The sequence below is a fragment of the Melanotaenia boesemani genome, chromosome 24 (assembly GCF_017639745.1).
Source record: "Melanotaenia boesemani isolate fMelBoe1 chromosome 24, fMelBoe1.pri, whole genome shotgun sequence".
Taxonomy (NCBI): domain Eukaryota; kingdom Metazoa; phylum Chordata; class Actinopteri; order Atheriniformes; family Melanotaeniidae; genus Melanotaenia; species Melanotaenia boesemani.
Window position 1 is genome coordinate 24,161,982 of NC_055705.1, and position 26,042 is coordinate 24,188,023.

Sequence of the window (26,042 nt, forward strand, 5' to 3'; positions counted from 1 at the left end):
GGAAGGATGGTTTTAGATAAAGGAAGGATGGTTTTAGATGGAGGAAGGATGGTTGTAGATGAAGGAAGGATGGTTTTAGATGGAGGAAGGATGGTTTTAGATGGAGGAAGGATGGTTTTAGACGGAGGAAGGAGGGTTTTAGACAGAGGAAGGAGGGTTTTAGATGGAGAAAGGATGGTTTTAAATGGGGCAAGGATGGTTTTAGATGGGGGAAGGAGGGTTTTAGATGGGGGAAGGATGGTTTTAGATGAAGGATGGTTTTAGATGGAGGAAGGATGGTTTTAGACGGAGGAAGGAGGGTTTTAGACGGAGGAAGGAGGGTTTTAGATGGAGAAAGGATGGTTTTAAATGGGGCAAGGATGGTTTTAGATGGGGGAAGGAGGGTTTTAGACGAAGGAAGGATGGTTTTAGATGAAGGATGGTTTTAGATGGAGGAAGGATAGTTTTAGATGAAGGATGGTTTTAGACGAAGGAAGGATGTTTTAGACGAAGGAAAGATGGTTTTAGATGAAGGAAGGATGGTTTTAGATGGAGGAAGGATGGTTTTAGATGGAGGAAGGATGGTTTTAGATGGAGGAAGGAGGGTTTTAGATGGAGGAAGGATGGTTTTAGATGAAGGAAGGATGGTTTTAAGTGGAGGAAGGATGGTTTTAGATGAAGGATGGTTTTAGATGGGGGAAGGATGGTTTTAGATGGAGGAAGGATGGTTTTAGATGGAGGAAGGATGGTTTTAGATGAAAGGTGGTTTTAAATGGGGTAAGGATGGTTTTAGATGAAGGAAGGATGGTTTTAGATGGAGGAAGGATGGTTTTAGATGGAGGAAGGATGGCTTTAGACGAAGGAAGGATGATTTTAGATGGATGAAGGATGGTTTTAGATGAAAGGTGGTTTTAAATGGGGTAAGGATGGTTTTAGATGAAGGAAGGATGGTTTTAGATGGAGGAAGGATGGTTTTAGATAAAGGAAGGATGGTTTTAGATGGAGGAAGGATGGTTTTAGATGAAGGAAGGATGGTTTTAGATAAAGGAAGGATGGTTTTAGATGGAGGAAGGATGGTTTTAGATGAAGGAAGGATGGTTTTAGATGGAGGAAGGATGGTTTTAGATGGAGGAAGGATGGTTTTAGACGGAGGAAGGAGGGTTTTAGACAGAGGAAGGAGGGTTTTAGATGGAGAAAGGATGGTTTGAAATGGGGCAAGGATGGTTTTAGATGGGGGAAGGAGGGTTTTAGATGGGGGAAGGATGGTTTTAGATGAAGGATGGTTTTAGATGGAGGAAGGATGGTTTTAGACGGAGGAAGGAGGGTTTTAGACGGAGGAAGGAGGGTTTTAGATGGAGAAAGGATGGTTTTAAATGGGGCAAGGATGGTTTTAGATGGGGGAAGGAGGGTTTTAGACGAAGGAAGGATGGTTTTAGATGAAGGATGGTTTTAGATGGAGGAAGGATAGTTTTAGATGAAGGATGGTTTTAGACGAAGGAAGGATGTTTTAGACGAAGGAAGGATGGTTTTAGATGAAGGAAGGATGGTTTTAGATGGAGGAAGGATGGTTTTAGATGGAGGAAGGATGGTTTTAGATGGAGGAAGGAGGGTTTTAGATGGAGGAAGGATGGTTTTAGATGAAGGAAGGATGGTTTTAAATGGAGGAAGGATGGTTTTAGATGAAGGATGGTTTTAGATGGGGGAAGGATGGTTTTAGATGGAGGAAGGATGGTTTTAGATGGAGGAAGGATGGTTTTAGATGAAAGGTGGTTTTAAATGGGGTAAGGATGGTTTTAGATGAAGGAAGGATGGTTTTAGATGGAGGAAGGATGGTTTTAGATGGAGGAAGGATGGCTTTAGACGAAGGAAGGATGATTTTAGATGGATGAAGGATGGTTTTAGATGAAAGGTGGTTTTAAATGGGGTAAGGATGGTTTTAGATGAAGGAAGGATGGTTTTAGATGAAGGAAGGATGGTTTTAGATAAAGGAAGGATGGTTTTAGATGGAGGAAGGATGGTTTTAGATGAAGGAAGGATGGTTTTAGATGGAGGAAGGATGGTTTTAGATGGAGGAAGGATGGTTTTAGACGGAGGAAGGAGGGTTTTAGACAGAGGAAGGAGGGTTTTAGATGGAGAAAGGATGGTTTTAAATGGGGCAAGGATGGTTTTAGATGGGGGAAGGAGGGTTTTAGATGGGGGAAGGATGGTTTTAGATGAAGGATGGTTTTAGATGGAGGAAGGATGGTTTTAGACGGAGGAAGGAGGGTTTTAGACGGAGGAAGGAGGGTTTTAGATGGAGAAAGGATGGTTTTAAATGGGGCAAGGATGGTTTTAGATGGGGGAAGGAGGGTTTTAGATGGGGGAAGGATGGTTTTAGATGAAGGATGGTTTTAGATGGAGGAAGGATGGTTTTAGACGAAGGAAGGATGGTTTTAGACGGAGGAAGGATGGTTTTAGACGAAGGAAGGATGGTTTTAGACGGAGGAAGGATGGTTTTAGACGAAGGAAGGATGGTTTTAGATGAAGGAAGGATGGTTTTAGATGGAGGAAGGATGGTTTTAAATGGGGGAAGGATGGTTTTAGATGAAGGAAGGATGGTTTTAGATGGATGAAGGATGGTTTTAGATGGAGGAAGGATGGTTTTAAATGGGGGAAGGATGGTTTTAGATGAAGGAAGGATGGTTTTAGACGAAGGAAGGATGGTTTTAGACGGAGGAAGGAGGGTTGTAGATGGAGGAAGGATGGTTTTAGATGGAGGAAGGATGGTTTTAGACGAAGGAAGGATGGTTGTAGATGGAGGAAGGATGGTTTTAGACGAAGGAAGGATGGTTTTAGATGAAGGATGGTTTTAGATGGGGGAAGGATGGTTTTAGATGAAGGAAGGATGGTTTTAGATGGATGAAGGATGGTTTTAGACGGAGGAAGGAGGGTTTTAGACGGAGGAAGGAGGGTTTTAGATGGAGAAAGGATGGTTTTAAATGGGGCAAGGATGGTTTTAGATGGGGGAAGGAGGGTTTTAGATGGGGGAAGGATGGTTTTAGATGAAGGATGGTTTTAGATGGAGGAAGGATGGTTTTAGACGAAGGAAGGATGGTTTTAGACGGAGGAAGGATGGTTTTAGATGAAGGAAGGATGGTTTTCCTTGCCTCCATTATTAAACCACACTCAAAGCTCTCTTATTTTGTCCTCCAGCTGTTGTAACTGGATACAAGCTTTTAAAAGATGCGCCGAGGTGGTGTCGGATACCCCATGCGCCCTGAAGTCCGTCCTGATCAATGCTGGCTCATTTTTCACATGGAAACACCTGTGGCTGGTTGAAGGGGGGTAGTCGCCATAAACCCTGAAACTGGAGCTGCTCCGCTGATGACTTTCATTTGAAATGTTTCAGGCTGTCCGCAGAGCAAATGACTAAAAAATAGTCTCTGAAAAATACAAGCTTTTAGTCTTCAACCTGCTGCCTTTCTAGTGTCTCTATGATTTACTAAGTGGACTCGGTGGTCCTGCTCAGTCAGCCTCCTCCATTAACCAAATACGTCTTAAAGAGCTTAGCTCAACACGTGTGGTCACACAGGAGAAGATTAGCAGAGCTTTGTTTTCTGCTGCTGTTCAATGAAAATAAGTCCACACAAACACATACATGACAATTATGTCAAATCAAACTCTGAAGGTTTTTCTCCCTGGTTCTGGACCTGATGGAGGTTTTTCTCCCTGGTTCTGGTCCTGATGGATGATTTCCTCCCTGGTTCTGGTCCTCATGGAGGTTTTCCTTCCTGGTTCTGGACCTGATGGAGGTTTTCCTTCCTGGTTTTGGTCCGGATAGAGGTTTTTCTCCCTGATTCTGGTCCTGATGGAGGTTTTCCTCTCTGGTTCTGGACCTGATGGAGGTTTTCCTCCCTGGTTCTGGTCCTGATGGAGGTTTTCCTCCCTGGTTCTGGTGGAGGTTTTTCTCCCTGATTCTGGTCCTGATGGATGATTTCCTCCCTGGTTCTGGTCCTCGTGGAGGTTTTCCTTCCTGGTTCTGGACCTGATGGAGGTTTTCCTTCCTGGTTTTGGTCCGGATAGAGGTTTTTCTCCCTGGTTCTGGTCCTGATGGAGGTTTTCCTCCCTGGTTCTGGACCTGATGGAGGTTTTCCTCCCTGGTTCTGGTCCTGATGGAGGTTTTCCTTCCTGGTTTTGGTCTGGATGGAGGTTTTCCCCCTGGTTCTGGTCCTGATGGAGGTTTTCCTTCCTGGTTCTAGTCCTGATGGATGATTTCCTCCCTGGTTCTGGACCTGATGGAGGTTTTTCTCCCTGGTTCTGGATCTGATGGAGGTTTTTCTCCCTGGTTCTGGAGCTGATGGAGGTTTTTGTCCCCGTTTCTGGAGCTGATGGAGGTTTTTCTCCCTGGTTCTGGAGCTGATGGAGGTTTTTCTCCCCGGTTCTGGAGCTGATGGAGGTTTTTGTCCCTGGATCTGGAGCTGATGGAGGTTTTTCTCCCCGGTTCTGGACCTGATGGAGTTTTTTCTCCCTGATTCTGGACCTGATGGAGGTTTTTCTCCCTGGTTCTGGAGCTGATGGAGTTTTTTCTCCCCGGTTCTGGACCTGATGGAGGTTTTTCTCCCCTGTTCTGGAGCTGATGGAGGTTTTTCTCCCTGGTTCTGGAGCTGATGGAGGTTTTTCTCCCTGGTTCTGGAACTGATGGAGGTTTTTCTACCTGGTTTTAGTCCTGATGGAGGTTGTCCTTTTCTGGTTCTGGACCTGATGGAAGTTTTTCTCCCTGGTTTTGATCCTGATGGAGGTTTTCCTTCCTGGTTCTGGACCTGATGGAGGTTTTTCTCCCTAGTTCTGGACCTGATGGAGTTTTTTCTCCCTGGTTCTGGAGCTGATGGAGTTTTGTCTCCCTGATTCTGGACCTGATGGAGGTTTTTCTCCCTGGTTCTGGACCTGATGGAGGTTTTTCTCCCTGGTTCTGGAGCTAATGGAGGTTTTTCTCCCTGGTTTTGGTCCTGATGGAGGTTTTCCTTTTCTGGTTCTGGACCTGATGGAAGTTTTTCTCAATGGTTCTGATCCTGATGGAGGTTTTCCTTCCTGGTTCTGGACATGATGGAGGTTTTCATTTCTGGTTCTGGAGCTGATGGAGGTTCTTGTCCCCGGTTCTGGAGCTGATGGAGGTTTTTCTCCCTGATTCTGGAGCTGATGGAGGTTTTTCTCCCTGGTTCTGGAGCTGATGGAGGTTTGTCTCCCCGGTTCTGGAGCTGATGGAGGTTTTTCTCCCTGGTTCTGGAGCTGATGGAGGTTTTTGTCCCTGGTTCTGAACCTGATGGAGTTTTTTCTCCCTGGTTCTGGACCTGATGGAGTTTTTTCTCCCTGATTCTGGACCTGATGGAGGTTTTTCTCCCTGGTTCTGGAGCTGATGGAGGTTTTTCTCCCTGGTTCTGGAGTTGATGGAGGTTTTTCTCCCTGGTTCTGGAGCTGATGGAGGTTTTTCTCCCTGGTTCTGGACCTGATGGAGTTTTTTCTCCCTGGTTCTGGAGCTGATGGAGGTTTTTCTCTGTGGTTCTGGAGCTGATGGAGGTTTTTCTCCCTGGTTCTGGAGCTGATGGAGTTTTTTCTCCCTGGTTCTGCAGCTGATGGAGGTTTCTCTCCATGGTTCTGGAGCTAATGGAGGTTTTTCTCCCTGGTTCTGGAGCTGATGGAGGTTTTTCTCCCTGGTTCTGGAGCTGATGGAGGTTTTTCTCTCTGGTTCTGGAGCTAATGGAGGTTTTTCTCCCTGATTTTGGACCTGATGGAGGTTTTCCTTTCTGGTTCTGGAGCTGATGGAGGTTTTTGTCCCCGGTTCTGGAGCTGATGGAGGTTTTTCTCCCTGATTCTGGACCTGATGGAGGTTTTTCTCCCTGGTTCTGGAGCTGATGGAGGTTTGTCTGCCCGGTTCTGGAGCTGATGGAGGTTTTTGTCCCCGGTTCTGGAGCTGATGGAGGTTTTTGTCCCTGGTTCTGAACCTAATGGAGTTTTTTCTCCCTGGTTCTGGAGCTGATGGAGGTTTTTCTCCCTGATTCTGGAGCTGATGGAGGTTTTTCTCCCTGGTTCTGGAGCTGATGGAGGTTTTTCTCCCTGGTTCTGGAGTTGATGGACGTTTTTCTCCCTGGTTCTGGAGCTAATGGAGGTTTTTCTCCCTGGTTCTGGACCTGATGGAGTTTTTTCTCCCTGGTTCTGGAGCTGATGGAGGTTTTTCTCCATGGTTCTGGAGCTGATGGAGTTTTTTCTCCCTGGTTCTGGAGCTGATGGAGGTTTTTCCTCATGGTTCTGGAGCTGATGGAGGTTTTTCTCCCTGGTTCTGGACCTGATGGAGGTTTTTCTCCCTGGTTCTGGAGCTGATGGAGGTTTTTCTCCCTGGTTCTGGAGCTGATGGAGTTTTTTCTCCCTGGTTCTGGAGCTGATGGAGGTTTTTCTCCCTGGTTCTGGAGCTGATGGAGGTTTTTCTCCCTGGTTCTGGAGCTAATGGAGGTTTTTCTCCCTGATTTTGGACCTGATGGAGGTTTTCCTTTCTGGTTCTGGAGCTGATGGCGGTTTTTGTCCCCGGTTCTGGAGCTGATGGAGGTTTTTCTCCCTGATTCTGGACCTGATGGAGGTTTTTCTCCCTGGTTCTGGAGCTGATGGAGGTTTGTCTCCCCGGTTCTGGAGCTGATGGAGGTTTTTGTCCCCGGTTCTGGAGCTGATGGAGGTTTTTGTGTCTGGTTCTGAACCTGATGGAGGTTTTTCTCCATGGTTCTGGAGCTGATGTAGGTCTTTCTTCCTGGTTCTGGAGCTGATGGAGTTTTTTCTCCCTGGTTCTGGAGCTGATGGAGGTTTTTCTCCATGGTTCTGGAGCTGATGTAGGTTTTTCTCCCTGGTTCTGGAGCTGATGGAGGTTTTTCTCCCTGGTTCTGGAGCTGATGGAGGTTTTTCTCCATGGTTCTGGAGCTGATGGGGGTTTTTCCCCCTGGTTCTGGAGCTGATGGAGGTTTTTCTCCTGGTTCTGGAGCTGATGGAGGTTTTTCTCCTGGTTCTGGAGCTGATGGAGGTTTTTCTCCCTGGTTCTGGAGCTGATGGAGGTTTTTCTCCCTGGTTCTGGAGCTGATGGAGGTTTTTCTCCCTGATTTTGGACCTGATGGAGGTTTACCTTTCTGGTTCTGGAGCTGATGGAGGTTTTTGTCCCCGGTTCTGGAGCTGATGGAGGTTTTTCTCCCTGATTCTGGACCTGATGGAGGTTTTTCTCCCTGGTTCTGGAGCTGATGGAGGTTTGTCTCCCCGGTTCTGGAGCTGATGGAGGTTTTTGTCCCCGGTTCTGGAGCTGATGGAGGTTTTTGTCCCTGGTTCTGAACCTGATGAAGGTTTTTCTCCATGGTTCTGGAGCTGATGGAGGTTTTTCTCCCTGGTTCTGGAGCTGATGGAGTTTTTTCTCCCTGGTTCTGGAGCTGATGGAGGTTTTTCTCCATGGTTCTGGACCTGATGGAGGTTTTTCTCCCTGGTTCTGGAGCTGATGGAGGTTTTTCTCCCTGGTTCTGGAGCTAATGGAGGTTTTTCTCCATGGTTCTGGAGCTGATGGGGGTTTTTCCCCCTGGTTCTGGAGCTGATGGAGGTTTTTCTCCTGGTTCTGGAGCTGATGGAGGTTTTCCTCCCTGGTTCTGGAGCTGATGGAGGTTTTTCTCCCTGGTTCTGGAGCTGATGGAGGTTTTTCTCCCTGGCTCTAGTCCTGATAGTAAACTATTTTATTTCAGCCAATTAAAAAGGACTGTTTAAAGCAGGAGGAATGGGAACTGATGTCCGTCAGGCCGATAAATAAGCGTTATTAACCCCAACCTTCCCACTGTAGACAGTTCTTACGTCAGAAAACACCTGGATGTAAAATACAGACTTTTCTACGACAAAGTGAAGGTTTTCCGCAGCGCTGCCCTTCTGCTGAAAGGATGATCCCGCAGGATCTTCGTCTCCTGGGACTGATTTAAACCTTAAAAAAATAAAAGTTTCCCATGAAAATAGTAAATTTAAAGCTCTGCAAACATCTTGTAAGTAAACTGGTCCCGGCTTCCAGCTTCACCACAGCTGCAACAAATCCCCTCCAGCCCAGTAAAGCCAGTTTACAGGGCGAACTGGAAACCAGTGCTTTGCTACAAACAGCTTCCAGTCTGTTCAAATTTTATTTTTCTCTTATTTATTAACTTTTATTTAGATGTTTCCTTTTAATTTTGTTTATTTATTACTTTTTGTTTTCATTACAATTATTTATATGTTTATATTTGTTCTTTTTTATATTTATTCATTTTTATTGTCATTACTATAATTTGTTTTTTTTTTCTTTTTAATTTTCTTTTTATTTTATCTATTTATTTTATTCATCAATTTCTACTTATTAACTCATATTTATGCATTAATTTTTAATTATATATTTTTATTTATTTACTTATTAATTTATTTGATAAATTGTTTTTCATTCTATTCACTCTTCTTTATTTTATTTATTTATTGTTATTTTTTTTTCTCTGGCTCTGGTCGAACAGGATGTCTTGACTTTAACTCCATTACGGCTGAATTTATTTACAATTATATAAAAACAAGATAAATTCAGAAAAAAAAACTAAGGAAAATAAATAAAAACACTGGAATAAAATGAAGTACATTTACATATTAAATAATTTCCTAACAAAAATAGAAATAAATCATACACAATAGTGAATAAACAAGAATAAATCGATTAATAAATAAGAAATTAAATCAGAACCAGTTTGACAATGTGACAACAGTCATCAGGGGGTTAATCATGCAGAATATACATAAATATTTGTGTTTGTTAGATTGATTTCTGATTTAATTCTTGATGAAACTGATGTTTGTACAACGTCACGTCTGCTTCTACTTTAGAGCATAAGGTGATGAAGAACTTCAGCGAACAGTTCATTTCTGTCAGAAAACAGACATTAAAGCATAAAAGCTCATGTTAGACTGATTTATCTTTGTCGGCCACGTGTAGCTTATAATGTGTGTTTTATGATTTTTCCCACAGAGAAACATTTACATGAAACTGTTTTAGCTGTAGAATTAAAGCTAGAACTGAAATTCGGATCTTACCTGTACAAACTCGAGCTAACCTACTAAATGAGTCGCAGTGAGCCGCCATCATTTATTCATCATGCATATCAGTGTCCTGGACTCAGAATAAATAATTCCTGCCAACAGCTCTCATCCAGCAGCACCGACAGGTGACAGGTTTCCATTTAGCATCGACACAAACCAGGACATTAAAAAGTCTGAAAACACTAGAAGTCCGAGGGGATCTGCCCTCCGGTGTATAAGGTGATTGTAAAAGGGCAGAAACATCTGAAACAGACGCTTTTTATTCATCAAGGAAGCCGAAGTGAGCCTTTAGGGGGAGCTGCTTTGTGGCGCCACCGTGCATCAGAAACGTCTTCTTGGCTTTATTCCAGCCATAGAGGAGCATTATTTTTCTTCTTTTCACACACACATAGAACTTTCTGCTCACTGGTTGATCTTTGGCTGCTCCTGATTGGACGTTACCGTCAATCTAAGCTCTCTGATCGGTGGAAAGTCTGACAGGAAGTGGCTTCATCATCATGTCCAGGTCTAAATAGAGGTCTCTTAGCAACATAGTAGTGATGGTGATGTTTTTATGGTGAAATGTGATAAATAATGCTGTTATCATGGATCATTGTGGATTTACCAGATAGAGTCTCTGAATAAAACTACATTTAGTAGCTGGATTGTAAACCTCCTGGATGGGATAGAATTGTCTGGAAACTTCTGTAGATCAGCTAAAGGGTAGCTATCCATCACATTTACCCCACAGAGCTACATGCTACCGCTCCTGAGACGCTGATGATGACAAAAGATAGATTTTTAAAGACCATTATGAAAACATAAAAGAACCAGAGTCAACAAAGCAAAGTTTAAGCCACAAAGAAGAAAATATTACATATTGAGTGATACTGTAATGTCATCTTACCATCACGAGTTCCCGTTGGAAGGACTTCCTCTCCTTGTTCTCCATGTTAGTACACTCCTCTTTCAGCTTCTCCAAAACTGAAGCCACTTTTTCTGGTTCATGGTCTAGTTCAGTCCGACAAAAATAATTCAGCGGCAAATTCCCATATCCAAGAGCATCCGCAAATGTCCTCCAGTTATCCACATTCTCCATTAAAACCGTCCTCACTGTGGCGTAGATATACGTGAGAAACTTGCAAGGCTTCAGGATCTGCTCCAGCAGCAATGTGGTTGTTAGGTCCGGCCCACACCAATAAATGGGCTTGACTTTACCCAGAACCAACACATTCTTGGCGTGAACAAGCCCCATCTTCCCCTGATAGTATCCGATATACCACTCCTTGGTCCGTAGCTGCCCTCGGAGTTTGATTTTCTCCTCACTGAGCAAAGCAATCACATCCCCCTTCTTGTACTCCAATAGATATGTGCTCTTGTGCTGCCTGATCACCGTTTTGATCAGCTTCCCAAACTTCAAGCTGGTAATACACCGATCCTGAAACCTTGGATACTTGGACGTAACAGCCAGTGGTGACAGGACAATCTTTTCCACCTCCTTCTTTTTCAGAAACCTCCTCTGACCCGCCAGCCTTGCTCCAGTTTTTGGTGGCGGTTGTGGCGTTTGAACACAGAACTGGGTAAGGATGCAGCCAAGGCCGTCCTTCACCTGGACCCTGAGAGTGAAGTCTGAGATGCTAGCAGCGTTCTGGGATGTGATCATGAACAGCAGCCGACTGACCTTCCCCAGTTTGACCTGAAATCCCCGAATCACCGCCGTGCCATCGCTCGCCTTCACTTGGTAGTTGGACATGTTGGAGTACAATCCAATCTGCAAGTCCTGAGGGAATCCCAACACAAACTGGTGCTTCCCCCACAGCTGGAGGGACACCGGCAGAGTTGAGCTGGCCTGATGGCCCAGTTCGTTAACCAGTAAGGTTTTGGGTGCGCAGTCATGCCCAAACATGGCCACCACTGTCTTGAATGAGGGGTGGATGTGCTTGGGCCCGTAAACACCCAGAGTGACTTTCCTCTGGACGTGGTCCCAGACACTCATATTGTGGGTGAGGTACTGGGACTGAACCACTACAGCTATGTACATACAGGGCTCCAGACTGTCCAACTGGACCTGGACTGTATCTTTGTAAATGTAGGCATTAGGAATGGGGGTGTACGGCCCTTCCTTACAATCACTTCTAACACAAAGCACCTCTGCAGAGTGGGGACTCGTCACAGTGATGGAAACTTTAATCTCCAGAGTTACGAACGACTTAGTCTCCATGTTGCTGAGCTTGATCTCCACCACGGGGCTTACAGTAGAACAGTGGCCATTGTTAAGCTCCAAAGGGGGGTCTAGTAAGGCTTTCATGGAGATCTGCTGGTGGTCTCCGTTACTGACATGGCCTTCAGGGATGTGCACGCTGATGTAGGTGTCTGGAAGCTGAACAACCCCTCCGTTATAGTCCAACATGCAAACGATGTTGGTTTCCACCGGCTGAGTCTGGCCCCACCCAGGACTCTGGCCCAATGAGTCCAGGTCATGGCAAGACCGGGCTAGCTTTCTGTGGTTCAGCCATGCGGTCCTGAAGTCCTCTCTGCTCTGGAACTGCTCTGGCGAGGGTGCCTTGAGGCCGGTGAAGAATCCAGATGACGGTAGGGTTGGGTTGGACTGCGCCTGCAGGACGGAGAGCTCTGACAGACTGTGGGAACGTTTGCTCTTAAAAAACGGATGCTCTCTGTGCAGGTTCGGTACAGCTTCTTGGTTTGGGCTGGCGGGATTGATACTGTTAATATGGCTGCTGCTGAAGCCGTTGCTCACGACTGTACCCGAGTTAAAGTTGGAGCAAGATGACGTTGATGTCAGAGATTCAAAGAGAATCAGATCTGCTGAGTTTTGATCCAGCGAGCAGATAAAGGGATTCACAGAGAAAGGACCGGCGTTGTAAATGGCCGAGGGCTTCAGGCTCATCCCCACCCACTCGCCCAGACCTGAAAACTCCTTCGACCCCTCGTCATACCCATCACCAAGGCTGTCGATCATGCCGCTGTCGCTCAGAGAGGAGTTCCTGAAGTTGATTGGCTGGACGTAAGCAGCTGGGATGTACCCCATCTCTGTGTTGTTGTGGGCATACCACCACTCTCCACCCGATGTGTCCAGCACGTACAGGCGATCCCCTTTGGAGAATTTGAGTGTAGTAAAGCTGTTTGGGCAGTAATCCTTAATAGCAACCACTTCCTGTGCAGTTCCATATGAGGCTAGGGTGTCCAGTCGTAAGGCACTGGGAGAAGGCACTGAAAAGGAGGGAGAGCACAGCTGTTTGTGGAGTTTACAGTGTTTTCCTTTTAGTTCAACAGATCCAGTGGAGCAGGTCACCACATGTTGAAGTTTGTGTCTAAATGGATTATAGTTCAGGTTACTCAAGTCTAGGATGATGGCAGACCCAACAAAACTCCCCTAAATAATAAGAAAGTTAGGTTGTTGTCATCTGAATTCAACCATGTTCTTTAAATTATGCACAAACAAATGAACTACTGTTTATAGAGTATGTAAACAGAGGAGAAACAACAAAGTGAAGAGCCTGAAAATGATTAACAGCATTTGCAATCTCACTTAATGAGCAATAAATCTCACTTCTGGCAGGAGTTAGCCAGACCTGCGAAGCAAGACTTCCAGCGGTTCCTGATTTTAAGAGGTACAAAGAAGCCAGAGTACATCACACCCGGTTCTAGCCTCACCTCAATGGCAAATCCATTTTAAAATCCTTTTCTTTCTAAATCTTTTAATGCCCACGCTCCTGCTTATTTGTCTAAATCACTGCAGCCATATATCCCTTCGCACTGCCTCAGGTCAGCTGATCAGACGAGATCATGCTTCTTCTGTTCTGGGTCCTAACACGTTAAATGAACTTCCATAGCACGTCAGCCGGCTTCCTTTAAAACATGTTTATTCCCGGCCTTCAACTCAGACTGAGGTAATGACAGAGACATTTAGCTGTTCTCAGTGTTATTAGTTGCTTTAATCTTGTTTTTAAGTTGTGTCTGTGTTTTTAATTGTACAGAAGTTCGGCCCACCACGTTGCATGGTATGGTCTGGTCTGGTCTGGTAAAACATGAAAAGCACTGACCTTTAACATCGCTGAAACTGGCTCCGGCGACCCCCTCACTGACGTCGATGAGGGTCCCCTCAGACTTACAGCGAGGGAGGATGTGGTTGTTGTTCACTCGGATGATTCGATGGGCAGACATCTTTTAATCTAAAGGAAAAATAAAAGCCATAATGACCATAAGGATGACGGTTTCTTGTTATATATATAAATATATATATATATATATATATACACATACACACCAAGGAGATGCTCTGCCCCTGCTGCTGTTCTATGTAGACCTGAACCCCCTCAGCCAGTTGATCAACAAGACTGGCTATGGCTACCGACTCAGGAATGGGGCCACCATCAGTCACCTCCTCTACATAGACGACATCAAGCTGTACGCTAAAGCTTGTTACATACTCTGCGAGAAGCGAGAACTTTGTTGTTGAGACTGCAAGAACAAGAACAAGGTTTGTTTTGGTCCAGTCAATTCATACTCCATGAGAACCTTGGTCCGCGATGGGGCGGGGTTACTGCAGGGGGGCTGTGTGTTTTGTGCAATGAACAGCTGACCGCGGCAGGGCGGGGTTGTACACGCGGCGGTGTGCGTGTCTTTAAATACCACGTGGGTTGTTGATATTTACATATTTTCTCACCACCTCGATCATTAAAACAATCCATTCGGCCTCCATCGGCAGAAATACAGAAACCACAACTTAGGCTTCATTCTTTTTTGCAGATGAAGTCTCACTCTGTAGCTTTCTTTTTTTTTCTTTGTTCTTTTTTTTGCCAACAATTGTCGACAGTTAAATTCTTTGTCAATTATTTTTATAGTCGACTACGTTGGCTAATCGTTGCAGCCCTGATCACAGCTTCATTATTGTTTTATTTAACTAGTCGTGGTTTGTCATTTCTTTCCTTTGAATCATGTTTTTGTCAGTTGGAATAAAGAACTTACGTAATTAAATACTGATTTGATTTGATTCTGTTGAATAAATGAATTTATTTAATTATTAATTTTAATTTTCCATGTTTCCATTAAGAGAAAAAGCTTGGTGGTGCCCCAGGTTTATACATATTAATAGTAATAATTAATATTTTATATTGATCAAATCAAATCAAATCAAATCAAATTTTATTTATAAAGCGCTTTTCATGCAAAGGCAACACAAAGTGCTTTACATAGTATAAATGAATGCATATTAAAATGAAAAAAGAAAATCACAGAACAAAAACAATAAGCCATTTACACACCCAGTTATGTGACAGATTAAAAATAATATTTTATCTAAACATTATTAATGTTCAATGACACTAGATCAACCTCCTCCCTGAGCCGCCACCTTATCGTGGTGGAGGAGTTTGCATGTCCTGACGATCCTAGCGGCTTTGTTGTCTGGGGCTCATGCCCCTGGTAGGGTCACCCATGGCAAACAGGTGTCTAGGGGAGGGACCAGACGAAGTGCAGCTCAAATCACCCCTATGATGATGAGAAAACAAGGACCAAGGTTTCCCTTGCCCGGACGTGGGTCACCGGGGCCCCCCTCTAGAGCCAGGCCTGGAGGTGGGGCACGGAGGCGAGCGCTTGGTGGCCGGGCCTTTGCCCATGTGGCCCGGTCGGGCTCAGCCCGAAAGGGTGACGTGGGCCTCTCCTCCTGTGGGCTCACCACCTGCGGGAGGGGCCATAGGGGTCGGGTGCAGTGTGAGCTGGGCGGCTGCCAGAGGTGGGGACCCTGGCGGTCTGATCCTCGGCTGCAAAAGCTAGTTGTTGAGACGTGGAATGTCACCTCTCTGGCGGGGAAGGAGCCTGAGCTGGTGCGAGAGGTTGAGCGGTTCCAGCTAGATATAATTGGACTCACCTCGACACACGGCTTGAGCTCTGAAGCCTGTGGGACTCCAGAAGCAGCTGATGGGTATCGGCGAGCTAAGCGGAGCGCAGCTTCGGCGGTGGCTAAGACAAAAACTCGGGCATGGGAGGAGTTTGGAGAGGCCATGGAGAATGACTTCCGGAAGGCTTCGAGGAGATTCTGGTCCACCATCCGGCGGCTCAGGAGGGGAAAACAGTGCTCCGCCAACACTGTGTACAGTGGGGATGGGGGGCTGCTGACCTCGACTCTGGACGTTGTGAGGCGGTGGAGGGAATACTTCGAAGACCTTCTCAATCCCACCAACACGTCTTCCAATGAGGAAGCAGAGTCTGGGGTAGCTGGTGCTGACTCTCCTATCTCTGGGGCTGAGGTCGCTAAGGTGGTTAAAAAGCTCCTCGGTGGCAAGGCCCCGGGGCTGGATGAGGTCCACCCAGAGTTCCATAAGGCTCCGGATGCTGTAGTGCTGTCTTGGCTGACACACCTCTGCCGCATTGCGTGGACATCGGGGACAGTTCCCCTGGACTGGCAGACTGGGGTGGTGGTACCCCTCTTCAGAAAAGGGGAACGGAGGGTGTGCTCCACCTACAGGGGGATCACACTCCTCAGCCTCCCCGGTAAGGTCTATTCAGGGGTGCTGGAGAGGAGGGTCCGTCGGATAGTCGAACGAAGGATTGAGGAGGAGCAGTGTGGTTTTCATCCCGGTCGTGGAACAGTGGACCAGCTCTACACCCTCTTCAGTGTCTTTGAGTTGACTTTGAGAAGGCATTCGACCGTGTCCCCCGGGGACTCCTGTGGGGGGTACTCCGGGAGTATGGAGTGCCGGACCCGCTTGTACGAACTGTCCGGTCCCTGTACGACCGGTATCAGAGCTTGTTCCGCATCGCCAGCATTAAATCAGAATCGTTTCCAGTGAGGGTTGGACTCTGCCAAGGCTGCCATCTGTCACTGATTCTGTTCATAACTTTTATGGACAGAATTTCTAGGCGCAGCCGAGGTGTTGAGGGGATCCGGTTCGGTGGCCTCAGGATTGGGTCTCTGCTCTTTGCGGATGATGTAGTTCTGTTGGCTTCATCGGGCTGTGATCTTCAGCTCTCACTGGAGCGATTCGCAGCCGAGTGTGAAGCGGCTGGGATGAGAATCATCACCTCCAAGTCTGAGACCATGGTCCTCAGCCGGAAAAGGGTGGAGTGCTGTCTCCGGGTCTGCAATAGGGTCCTGCCCCAAGTGGAGGAGTTCACGTATCTTGGAGTCTTGTTCGCGAGTGAGGCAAGGATGGAGCGGGAGATGGACAGGTGGATCGGTGCGGCGTCTGCAGTGATGCAGACTCTGTATCGGTCTGTCGTGGTGAAGAAGGAGCTGAGCCAAAAGGTAAAGCTCTCAATGTACTGGTTGATCTACGTTCCTACCCTCACCTATGGCCATGAGCTGTGGGTAGTGACCGAAAGAACAAGATCGCGAATACAAACAGCCGACATGAGTTTTCTCCGCAGGGTGGCCGGGCTCTCCCTTAGAGATAGGGTGAGAAGCTCGGTGATCCAGGAGGGGCTCAGAGTAGAGTTGCTGTTCCTCCACATCGAGGTGAAGTGTTCGAGGCATGTCCCACCGGAAAAAGGCCCCAGGACACGCTGGACGGACTACATTTCTCGGCTGGCCTGGGAATGCCTCGGGATCCCTCCAGATGAGCTGGTAAATGTGGCCGGGGAGAGAGAAGTCTAGGTTTCCCTGCTTAGGCAGCTGCCCCCACGACCCGACAGAAAATGGATGGATGGATGGACACTAGATCACTACATCCACCACCTCCTCTTCCTCCACCAGGATGGAAACAAATGCTGGGTCAGTAACCCCAGAACTTCAATCCAACTGGGCCTGGAATGAGTTTACTTGGTTCTTTACTGACTGCATCCTGAAAACCAGGCAGTCAGTCAGTGCTTCCATGCCAGGGGAGGACATATGTCCTTGTGTCCACTCAGAGACATGAACACCAGGACACACTTTTCTCCAGTTAGTCCTAATAACCTGGATGAGATCCTTGTCCATCTGAAAACCACCACTTGCTGTCTTGACGCCCTGCCAACCGGGTTTTTAAGAATGTTTCAGGATGCATGGCCTTAGATATCTTCCAGGTTGTAAACACGTCTCTGCTTTCAGGCGTCTTCCCTCAGACCCTAAAAACAGCCGTCATCAAGCCGCTACTGAAAAAGAAAAACCTGGACTCGTCCCTCATGAGCAGCTACAGGCCGATATCAAACCTCCCTTTTCTTAGTCAGGTTCTAGAAAAAACTGTCTTCCTGCAGCTACACAACTTCCTGACACTAAATACCTGTTCTGATGTCGACCAGTCAGGTTTTCAGCCACACCACAGCACTGAGATGCTCTAGTTCAGGTCTTTTATGACATCCGCCTGATAACAGATAGCAGGAACATTTCAGTCCTGGTACTGCTGGATCTAAGTGCTGCATTTGACATGGTCGACCAGAACATCTCACTAGACCGGCTGGAAAACTGGGTCGGACTTTCTGGCTCTGTAGTTAACTGGTTAGAGTCCTGTTTAAAAGACAGGGACTACTTTGTGTCTTTAAGTAACTATAAATCTGAGCGAACCAAAATAACCTGTGGAGTTCCCCAAGGCTCCATCCTGGAGCCACTGCTGTTCAACATCTACATGCTGCCACTCGCTCACATTATGGAAACAACTAAACATGTTACCACAGTTACATTGATGACACACACATCTACATAACCATCTTACCAGGAGACCACAGTCCGATCCAGACTCTGATCACCTGCATGGATCAGATTAAAGATCGGATGGGCCAGAACTTCCTTCAGTTAAATGAAGACTAAACTGAAATAATAGATTTTGGAGCCAAAGGAAGAAAGAGTAAAAGTCAGTTCTCAGTTTCAAACAGCAAAGTTCAAAACTACCAACCAAACCAAAAACCTGGGAGTAGTCCTGGACTCAGACCTAGAAATAGTCCTGGAGTCAGACCTGGGAGTAGTCCTGGACTCAGACCTGGATTTTAGCAGTTATATTAAGACAGCTGTGAAGTCGGCCTGTTATCACTTAAAGAACATCTGGAGGATTAAAGGAATGATGACTCAGCATGATTTAGAAAAACTGGTCCACATTTATCTTTAGTAGACTGGACTACTGTAATGCTGTCCTCACAGGTCTCCCTAAAAAGTCCATCAGACATCTGCAGTTAGTCCAGAACGCTGCAGTACTTTTTGTGTTACACCTCTTAGTCAGTTTGTTTTCATCACCATCCATCCATCCGTCCGTCCGTCCGTCCATCCATCCATCCATCCGTCCGTCCGTCCGTCCGTCCGTCCATCCATCCATCCATCCGTCCGTCCGTCCATCCATCCATCCATCCATCCATCCATCTGGCCGTCCATCCACTGGCATGTAGGACATGTAACGTGACGCGTGTGCAAGTTACAACATTGACTTGAACGCTAGACGCTCATGAAAACAAGCGCATGAACATAACAAGCTCTCTGGAAACGTTTCTGGGTTTGATGCCCTGGAAATACAGTGTGACCTGTAGCTCGACCTTTTCACTATTTCAGAGTCCAGGTGCTGTGTACTGCCCCTAGTGGTGACCTCCAGTATTTAGCATTTCTGCTGTGCTTCCGTCGTTTGCAGCACGTATTTAGACAAAGAAGGCGGAGCGTTGACGTGCACACTTTCCTTCACAGCAAGTATATCCCAGCCTTAAGCAAGGAAGCCCAGACCCTGACCAGCTTATCCATGGGGATCCCAAGGTGTTCCCAGGCCTGCTGAAAGATGTAGTCCGTCCAGCATATCCTGTGTCTTCTCCCTGTAGGTTGTGCACGGAACACCTCACCAATGAGGAGGCATCCTGAACAGATGTCTGATACATCTGGCTCCTCCTGGATCACCGAGCTTCTCGTCCTATCTCTAAAGGAGAGCTCAAACACCCTGAGGAGGAAACACATTTCAGCCGCTTGTCTCAATGATCTGGTTCTTTCAGTCTCCGCCCCCAGCTGGTGAACAGGTGGGGGTGTTTGCACATGTGAAGTACGTCTGCATGAAATGTGGATCACATGTGCTCCATAAGTCTCTGTCGGGGAAAACGAAACATTATTAATGTGAGTGGATAGACGGCGAGTTCATTACGATCAGCTGATAAACTGAAGCTTCTGAGGTCGGCTGCCACTGTTTCACAGTGGATGATAGAAAATTCCCACTCTGAGATTTGTGGCACTAAGGTGAGGGTGAATGTAAAGAGACACAGCAGTGGATCAAACCATCAGTGAAGCATGATCTATTCAGGTCTGAGCCAGCTGGACTCCAGCAGGTTGTTTCCTGAACTGAGGTCCATCTTTCTGAGAAGACACCCTCTGGTTTGTGTCTTTGGCAGAAAGGAAAGCTGAGGTATTCTCATAGGGATGGAGATGCATAAAAGAAGTGGAGTTTTATGGCTGCTTCTGTTCACACAAGAGCTCAAAACTTCTCTGAACTGACATTTAATTTTCCTGTTTTTTTTTTTCCTGGGGAAAATAAGCCCTTAGTGAGCTGCAATCAATAAGTCACCTGCTGTAAGATTAAATGTTGGAGGAGATGGAGATGAACATCAATACGACCGAGAAGAAAGTGGAAGTTGATGTTGGATGAAAGTGGTCACCTTCTACTTCTGTTTCACCTCATATTTGCGCTACTGAGGCAGAAGAAGCAGCTTTCAGCAGCTCTGCAGGAAGCTGCTGCAGGTTAGCCTCTCTTTAAACTACAAACACATCCACGCTGGTGCATTATTAACTCATTTCAGTTGGCGTGAGAGAGCCGAGAAGCAGGAAGCACATCGGGGAGTGGAAAGTTTAATTAGCCAAGAGTCTGTCGGTCCTAATCCCAAGATGGATGTTTCTATAATAACTGCTTCCAGCAGCCATGAGCCAGCAGAGTTCGTCATCCTTCCATCGCAGGAGATTGGAGGATGGAGGAGACCTGAATCCCACCCAGCAGCGGCTAATATGTCAATTCCATTTACACCTAATTCACAGAGAACATGTGAAAGTAAAGTCCGAATAAAGCAGAAAGCTGACCAACAAACATGCTTTTCCAAAGTTAACCTAACCTACGCTTTAGGTAAACCTCAGGTGAACGCAGCCTGTAATGCTCCTCTATGTCGCTCTACATCAACGCTGATCTGATGATGGCTTAAATCGGCTCATTTTTATTTAAAAAAATAAAAGATTTCTCATTGTTGCCCCCCTTTTCCTGGTCAGAGTCCCTACCTGACACCCTCATCAGAACTTTTCTAGACACACCCTGCATATAAATCCTTCCTATCACCTGTCAGCCACCTGGTTGGAGGAGGTCCTGCTCCGATCTGCTTTTCAGAACCAGTTCATACTTTCCCTTCACCACTTTCATGGCTCTTAAAAAGTAAAAAGGACAGAGTGCAGAGACGCAGAGCGACTGGAGCAGCAGCGTTTGCACAAACCTGAAAAACAAAACTGCAGAAAAAGTGCAAAACCTCCCCAGAACCTGTACCTCGATGTGCCCGACTGTGGGACGTATCCTCCCCAGAACCCGGACCTCGATGTGCCTGACTGTGGGACTTATCCTCTCCAGGATCCGGACCTCAATGTGCCTGACTGTGGGACTTATCCTCTCCAGGATCCGGACCTCAATGTGCCTATGGGACTTATCCTCCCCAGGACCCGAACCTCGATGGGGACCAAGGAAAAGGGTGAACATCCAGTCTTGTTATAACTGGACTCTGTTTATGGCTCAAATTCTGTGACTACGCTTACGTTTGCACAGAAATCAGTTGTTTCTTTCATCATGTAAAGAAATGTGAAGCGGTTTAAGACTTTTAATCTCAGCTGTAGATGCAGGATCGCCTCCTGAACGGGATAAAACCTCCAACTTGGCCTCTTCTGAGCTGCAGATGACTGAACCTGAATGTGACAGCCCGCCTCTGCAGGAAACAGACATTTTGATTCAGTTCTGACCAAGAGACAGGTGCACCAGGAGGACGGGAGTCTCAGGAGAAACTGCAAAACTCGGGGTAAAAGACGACCTTGGAGGTTTGCACACTGCCACATCAGATTAAAAATGAGGGAGGGAACTGCTCGGCTGTAATCAGCAGTTTAAGCTTTAATTGTGAGGATTGTCCTCTGAGACGCAACACCGAGTCTTGATCTCATCTAGAGAAGAAACCAAACATCCTCTGCAACCTTTGCCCCTTCGTCCCGAGGTTTACAGATTCACGGTAACCAAAAAGTAAAAGAAAAAATCAGTGCAGCTTTCAGGTTGAAGATAAGTAAGAAATTAGTTGAAGTGCAAAGGAAACGTCCTGATCCCAGAAGAACAAGCTCCCACAGAAAGCTGTGCTCATCTCTGACCTGCAGGGGGGAAATGCAGCCGTTACGAAGCACCTCCAGCCTGCAGGATGAGCTCCAGGTAAATAAGAGCCGAGTCCGAGTGTCTGTTTTCCGTCTCCAAGCTAATCATTAACAGATCATGTACTTGAAAAACAGAAAAATTTAAAGATGGAAACAACTTTGAGTATGAAAATTAGCCTCCAGTTTCCAGGATGAAGCATCTAGAATTGGCTTCAGCAACTTCTCGTCATGTCAGACATTCCTGAACTGATCTGTGTTTTTATAAAGATTTCCACATTGTTTCTGTCGGGTTTCAACCCATTAATGCCTGAAGTTATTTACAATCATATAAAAGCAAAATAAATACAGGAAAGAATCAGGAAAAAGGAAAAAGATTCAAAAGTGAAAATGAACTTATACAACAAATGAACTGATTACATTAACAGAATAAAAAGAAGTGAAATTGTTTGCGATCAAAATAAAAATGTTGATTTTCTCAGTGTGACACAAACTGCTGTTTAGGGACTTTAAAGTGTTTTTATTGTAATTAAAACAAAATAGTGGAAAGAAAGAAAATCAGGTTTAAATCAAGAGATGGAAGAGGTGAAGGCAGGAGGAGATGGAGAGAATAAAAACACAAATCTGCCCCATACAGGGCTGAAGAGGAAACATTGTTATCCCTGAGAAGAGGAAGAGGAAGATGAGACAGAGAGGTAGAGGAGGATGAGACAGAGAGGTAGAGGAGGATGAGACAGAGAGGTAGAGGAAGATGAGACAGAGAGGAAGAGGAAGATGAGACAGAGAGGTAGAGGAGGATGAGACAGAGAGGTAGAGGAAGACGAGACAGAGAGGAAGAGGAAGATGAGACAGAGAGGTAGAGGAGGATGAGACAGAGAGGTAGAGGAGGATGAGACAGAGAGGTAGAGGAGGATGAGACAGAGAGGTAGAGGAAGACGAGACAGAGAGGAAGAGGAAGACGAGACAGAGAGGAAGAGGAAGACGAGACAGAGAGGTAGAGGAGGATGAGACAGAGAGGTAGAGGAAGACGAGACAGAGAGGTAGAGGAGGATGAGACAGAGAGGAAGAGGAAGATGAGACAGAGAGGTAGAGGAGGATGAGACAGAGAGGTAGAGGAGGATGAGACAGAGAGGTAGAGGAAGACGAGACAGAGAGGAAGAGGAAGATGAGACAGAGAGGTAGAGGAGGATGAGACAGAGAGGTAGAGGAAGACGAGACAGAGAGGTAGAGGAGGATGAGACAGAGAGGTAGAGGAAGACGAGACAGAGAGGAAGATGAGACAGAGAGGTAGAGGAGGATGAGACAGAGAGGTAGAGGAGGATGAGACAGAGAGGTAGAGGAAGATGAGACAGAGAGGTAGAGGAGGATGAGACAGAGAGGTAGAGGAAGACGAGACAGAGAGGAAGAGGAAGATGAGACAGAGAGGTAGAGGAGGATGAGACAGAGAGGTAGAGGAGGATGAGACAGAGAAGTAGAGGAGGATGAGACAGAGAGGTAGAGGAGGATGAGACAGAGAGGTAGAGGAAGACGAGACAGAGAGGAAGAGGAAGATGAGACAGAGAGGTAGAGGAGGATGAGACAGAGAGGTAGAGGAAGACGAGACAGAGAGGTAGAGGAGGATGAGACAGAGAGGAAGAGGAAGATGAGACAGAGAGGTAGAGGAGGATGAGACAGAGAGGTAGAGGAGGATGAGACAGAGAGGTAGAGGAAGACGAGACAGAGAGGAAGAGGAAGATGAGACAGAGAGGTAGAGGAGGATGAGACAGAGAGGTAGAGGAAGACGAGACAGAGAGGTAGAGGAGGATGAGACAGAGAGGTAGAGGAAGACGAGACAGAGAGGAAGATGAGACAGAGAGGTAGAGGAGGATGAGACAGAGAGGTAGAGGAAGACGAGACAGAGAGGTAGAGGAGGATGAGACAGAGAGCAAGAGGATGATGAGACAGAGAGGTAGAGGAGGATGAGACAGAGAGGTAGAGTAGGATGAGACAGAGAGGAAGAGGAAGATGAGACAGAGAGGTAGAGGAGGATGAGACAGAGAGGAAGAGGAGGATGAGACAGAGAGGTAGAGGAGGATGAGACAGAGATGTAGAGGAAGACGAGACAGAGAGGTAGAGGAAGATGAGACAGAGAGGTAGAGGAAGACGAGACAGAGAGGAAGAGAAAGATGAGACAGAGAGGTAGAGGAGGATGAGACAGAGAGGTAGAGGAGGATGAGACAGAGAGGAAGAGGAAGATGAGACAGAGAGGAAGAGGAGGATGAGACAGAGAGGTAGAGGAGGATGAGACAGAGAGGTAGAGGAAGATGAGACAGAGAGGTAGAGGAAGATGAGACAGAGAGGAAGAGGAGGATGAGACAGAGAGGTAGAGGAGGATGAGACAGAGAGGTAGAGGAAGACGAGACAGAGAGGAAGATGAGACAGAGAGGTAGAGGAGGATGAGACAGAGAGGTAGAGGAAGACGAGACAGAGAGGTAGAGGAGGATGAGACAGAGAGGTAGAGGAGGATGAGACAGAGAGGTAGAGGAAGATGAGACAGAGAGGTAGAGGAGGATGAGACAGAGAGGTAGAGGAAGATGAGACAGAGAGGAAGAGGAAGATGAGACAGAGAGGTAGAGGAGGATGAGACAGAGAGGTCGAGGAAGACGAGACAGAGAGGAAGAGGAGGATGAAGAACAAAACAAAGGTCTGACCCTGGAAAGTCCTCTTAGAGGGATTTTCAGCTTATCCAGTGACCTTATTGGCAGGACTAAGGAGACATGTGCACGCGCGCGGTAACACGCACTGTTGATCAGCTCGTTCATTTTTTCATCTTTTTATTTTTGAACTTCTGACAGGGAGGAAGGAAGGAAACGTGGAGCCTGGTCGCTGCTGGTCCACCCTGGAGGAACAACACGGACTTTAAACTCACCTCCGGCGGGAAGCACGCGCTCAGAGTCCGCGCGGACCGGGAGGAAGGTGAGGACGGGAGCTGATGGAGATCCGCGCGGCGCTCTTCCCTCTTTTTATCGCTTTTTCTCGAGTCATTTGTGTCCAGGTAGAAAGCGAAAAGTAGAAGCAGGAAAAACACCAAGCAGCTGGTTTCCGGTCTGAGAAGTTTCTGACGGCGAGGGGACGTCCGTCACAGATCCGGTCTCACGGAGGACTGGACGAGACGCGCTGATGGAGAGAGCGCGTGACGTCACGATCAGGGGCGGGGCCTCCACACAGGCACGTCAGCACGCACTGATAGAAGTAAAATTTCTCTCTGCTAAGCTTTTACGTCAAGGTGGAAACGCAAACAAGTTTAAATAAAGTTTCAGAAAGAAGTCTGTTAAAAGACAGAATAATGAGACAAAAGTCAAAATAGTGAAATAAAAATACAAAACAATGTAAACAGTAAAACTTCTATAGTATGTCTACACAGTTCAAAAGGCTTTAAATACCTTTACTTAGATGTCAATGTGTAAACAAGAAACCAGAAATATTAAATGGAATTAATCACTGAAAGAATTTTACATTAAATTAAATTTGGGTCAAAACTGACAAACTGACAAAAATTCAAAATTTTAAAAACAAAAAGTAACAAAAATGAGACAAAAAGTACAAATTCTGAAAAATGTAAATAGTGAATTAGAATTTAGCAGAAATCAGACAAATATATCAAAAGTATTCAGATTACAGATTAATAGTTGCGCCTCTCTTTGCTGATGGACCCTCATTTCTCTGCTCCAGACTGAATATGTTTCCATTATCAATAAAAAGGTATAAACCGGAAAAATGAATTCCTGAAACACTGCACTGAATGTGCTAATAAAAACATAAAGGTGTCTGTGGAGGCAGTAATGATGACATGTGAGTTATGAGTTTGTGGTGCAAATGAGACGTGGAAACACACTTTGGTCTTGTTTACACACCACTGTTTCCACGTAAAGATTTTTCCTTTGCGTTTTGGAAACATTTAGACAAAAGAAAAGTGTCCGTGCAGGAGAAACGCAGAGGCCAGAAACCATGTAGTACCCATCCAGGCCTCTAGTGGGCAGCAAAACCCCAACAGCACACCCGGGTTGCAGTTTCCTAACAGAAGCGCTACGAGCCAGCTGCTGGTCATCTGCAGCAGGTAACCTCTGGGTCTCCGCTGACTCCGCAGCTGGAGTGCAGCGTGTCATAGTAAAACTACTGAGACAGCCTCACAGTCCAACTCATCTCATTAGCTGAAGCCTTCTTCAGGATGACCCGGCTGCTGGGAAAGTTCATTTATAAACAACTTGCAGCTTGAGCAACAAATAAAGATCCTCCATGTTTTGTCGAGTTGCTTGTCTTCGTACTGAGGAGGATAAACAGGCTGGAAAAGCAACAAGAATGAAGCAACATCAAGGTACCACCACGACAAAAGTTACATCACACTTGCAGACCTAATGCGCTGAAAATACGCCACCAGGTTCAGAGTCTTCTGATGCCTCCTCTGCTCCTACAAATGATCTAAAGAAGCAGGTTGCTGAGCATCGTGCTCACATAGCAGAGCTGAAGAAACCTGTAAAACCAAGAGAGAACAAAAAAACTGAGTCAAAAGCCTGAGACAGAACCCCAAAAAGAGATGGAGCAAATCAGTAGATGGAGGACAGAGTAGACGGAGGACAGAAGATGGAGGACAGTAGATGACGGACAGAGTAGATGGAGGACAGTAGATGGAGGACAGAGTAGTTGGAGGACAGTAGATGACGGACAGAGTAGATGGAGGACAGTA

At 46.3% G+C, this 26,042-nt stretch overlaps 1 protein-coding gene across 5 annotated transcripts in view; it reads right to left on the minus strand.

Annotated features, from left to right (window-relative positions):
• The window catches only part of LOC121635874 (SH3 domain-binding protein 4-A-like), a 42,554-nt gene extending 18,068 nt beyond the window's left edge, over positions 1 to 24,486 (minus strand). For 4 of the 5 annotated variants that reach the window (XR_006009558.1, XR_006009559.1, XM_041979241.1 and 1 more), the window contains exons 1-3: positions 24,228 to 24,486; positions 13,113 to 13,241; positions 9,956 to 12,279 (exon numbers count right to left, since the gene is read on the minus strand). Coding sequence is in view for 3 of the 5 variants with exons in the window: in XM_041979241.1 (XP_041835175.1) it covers positions 9,956 to 12,279; positions 13,113 to 13,233 (2,445 nt within the window). In the remaining 2 variants the exon portion in view is untranslated. Of the gene's footprint in view, positions 1 to 8,720; positions 8,896 to 9,955; positions 12,280 to 13,112; positions 13,242 to 24,227 lie in introns of those variants that run through there. The other variant, XM_041979243.1, reaches the window with a different exon arrangement.
• Between the last annotated feature and the right edge of the window lie 1,556 nt (positions 24,487 to 26,042).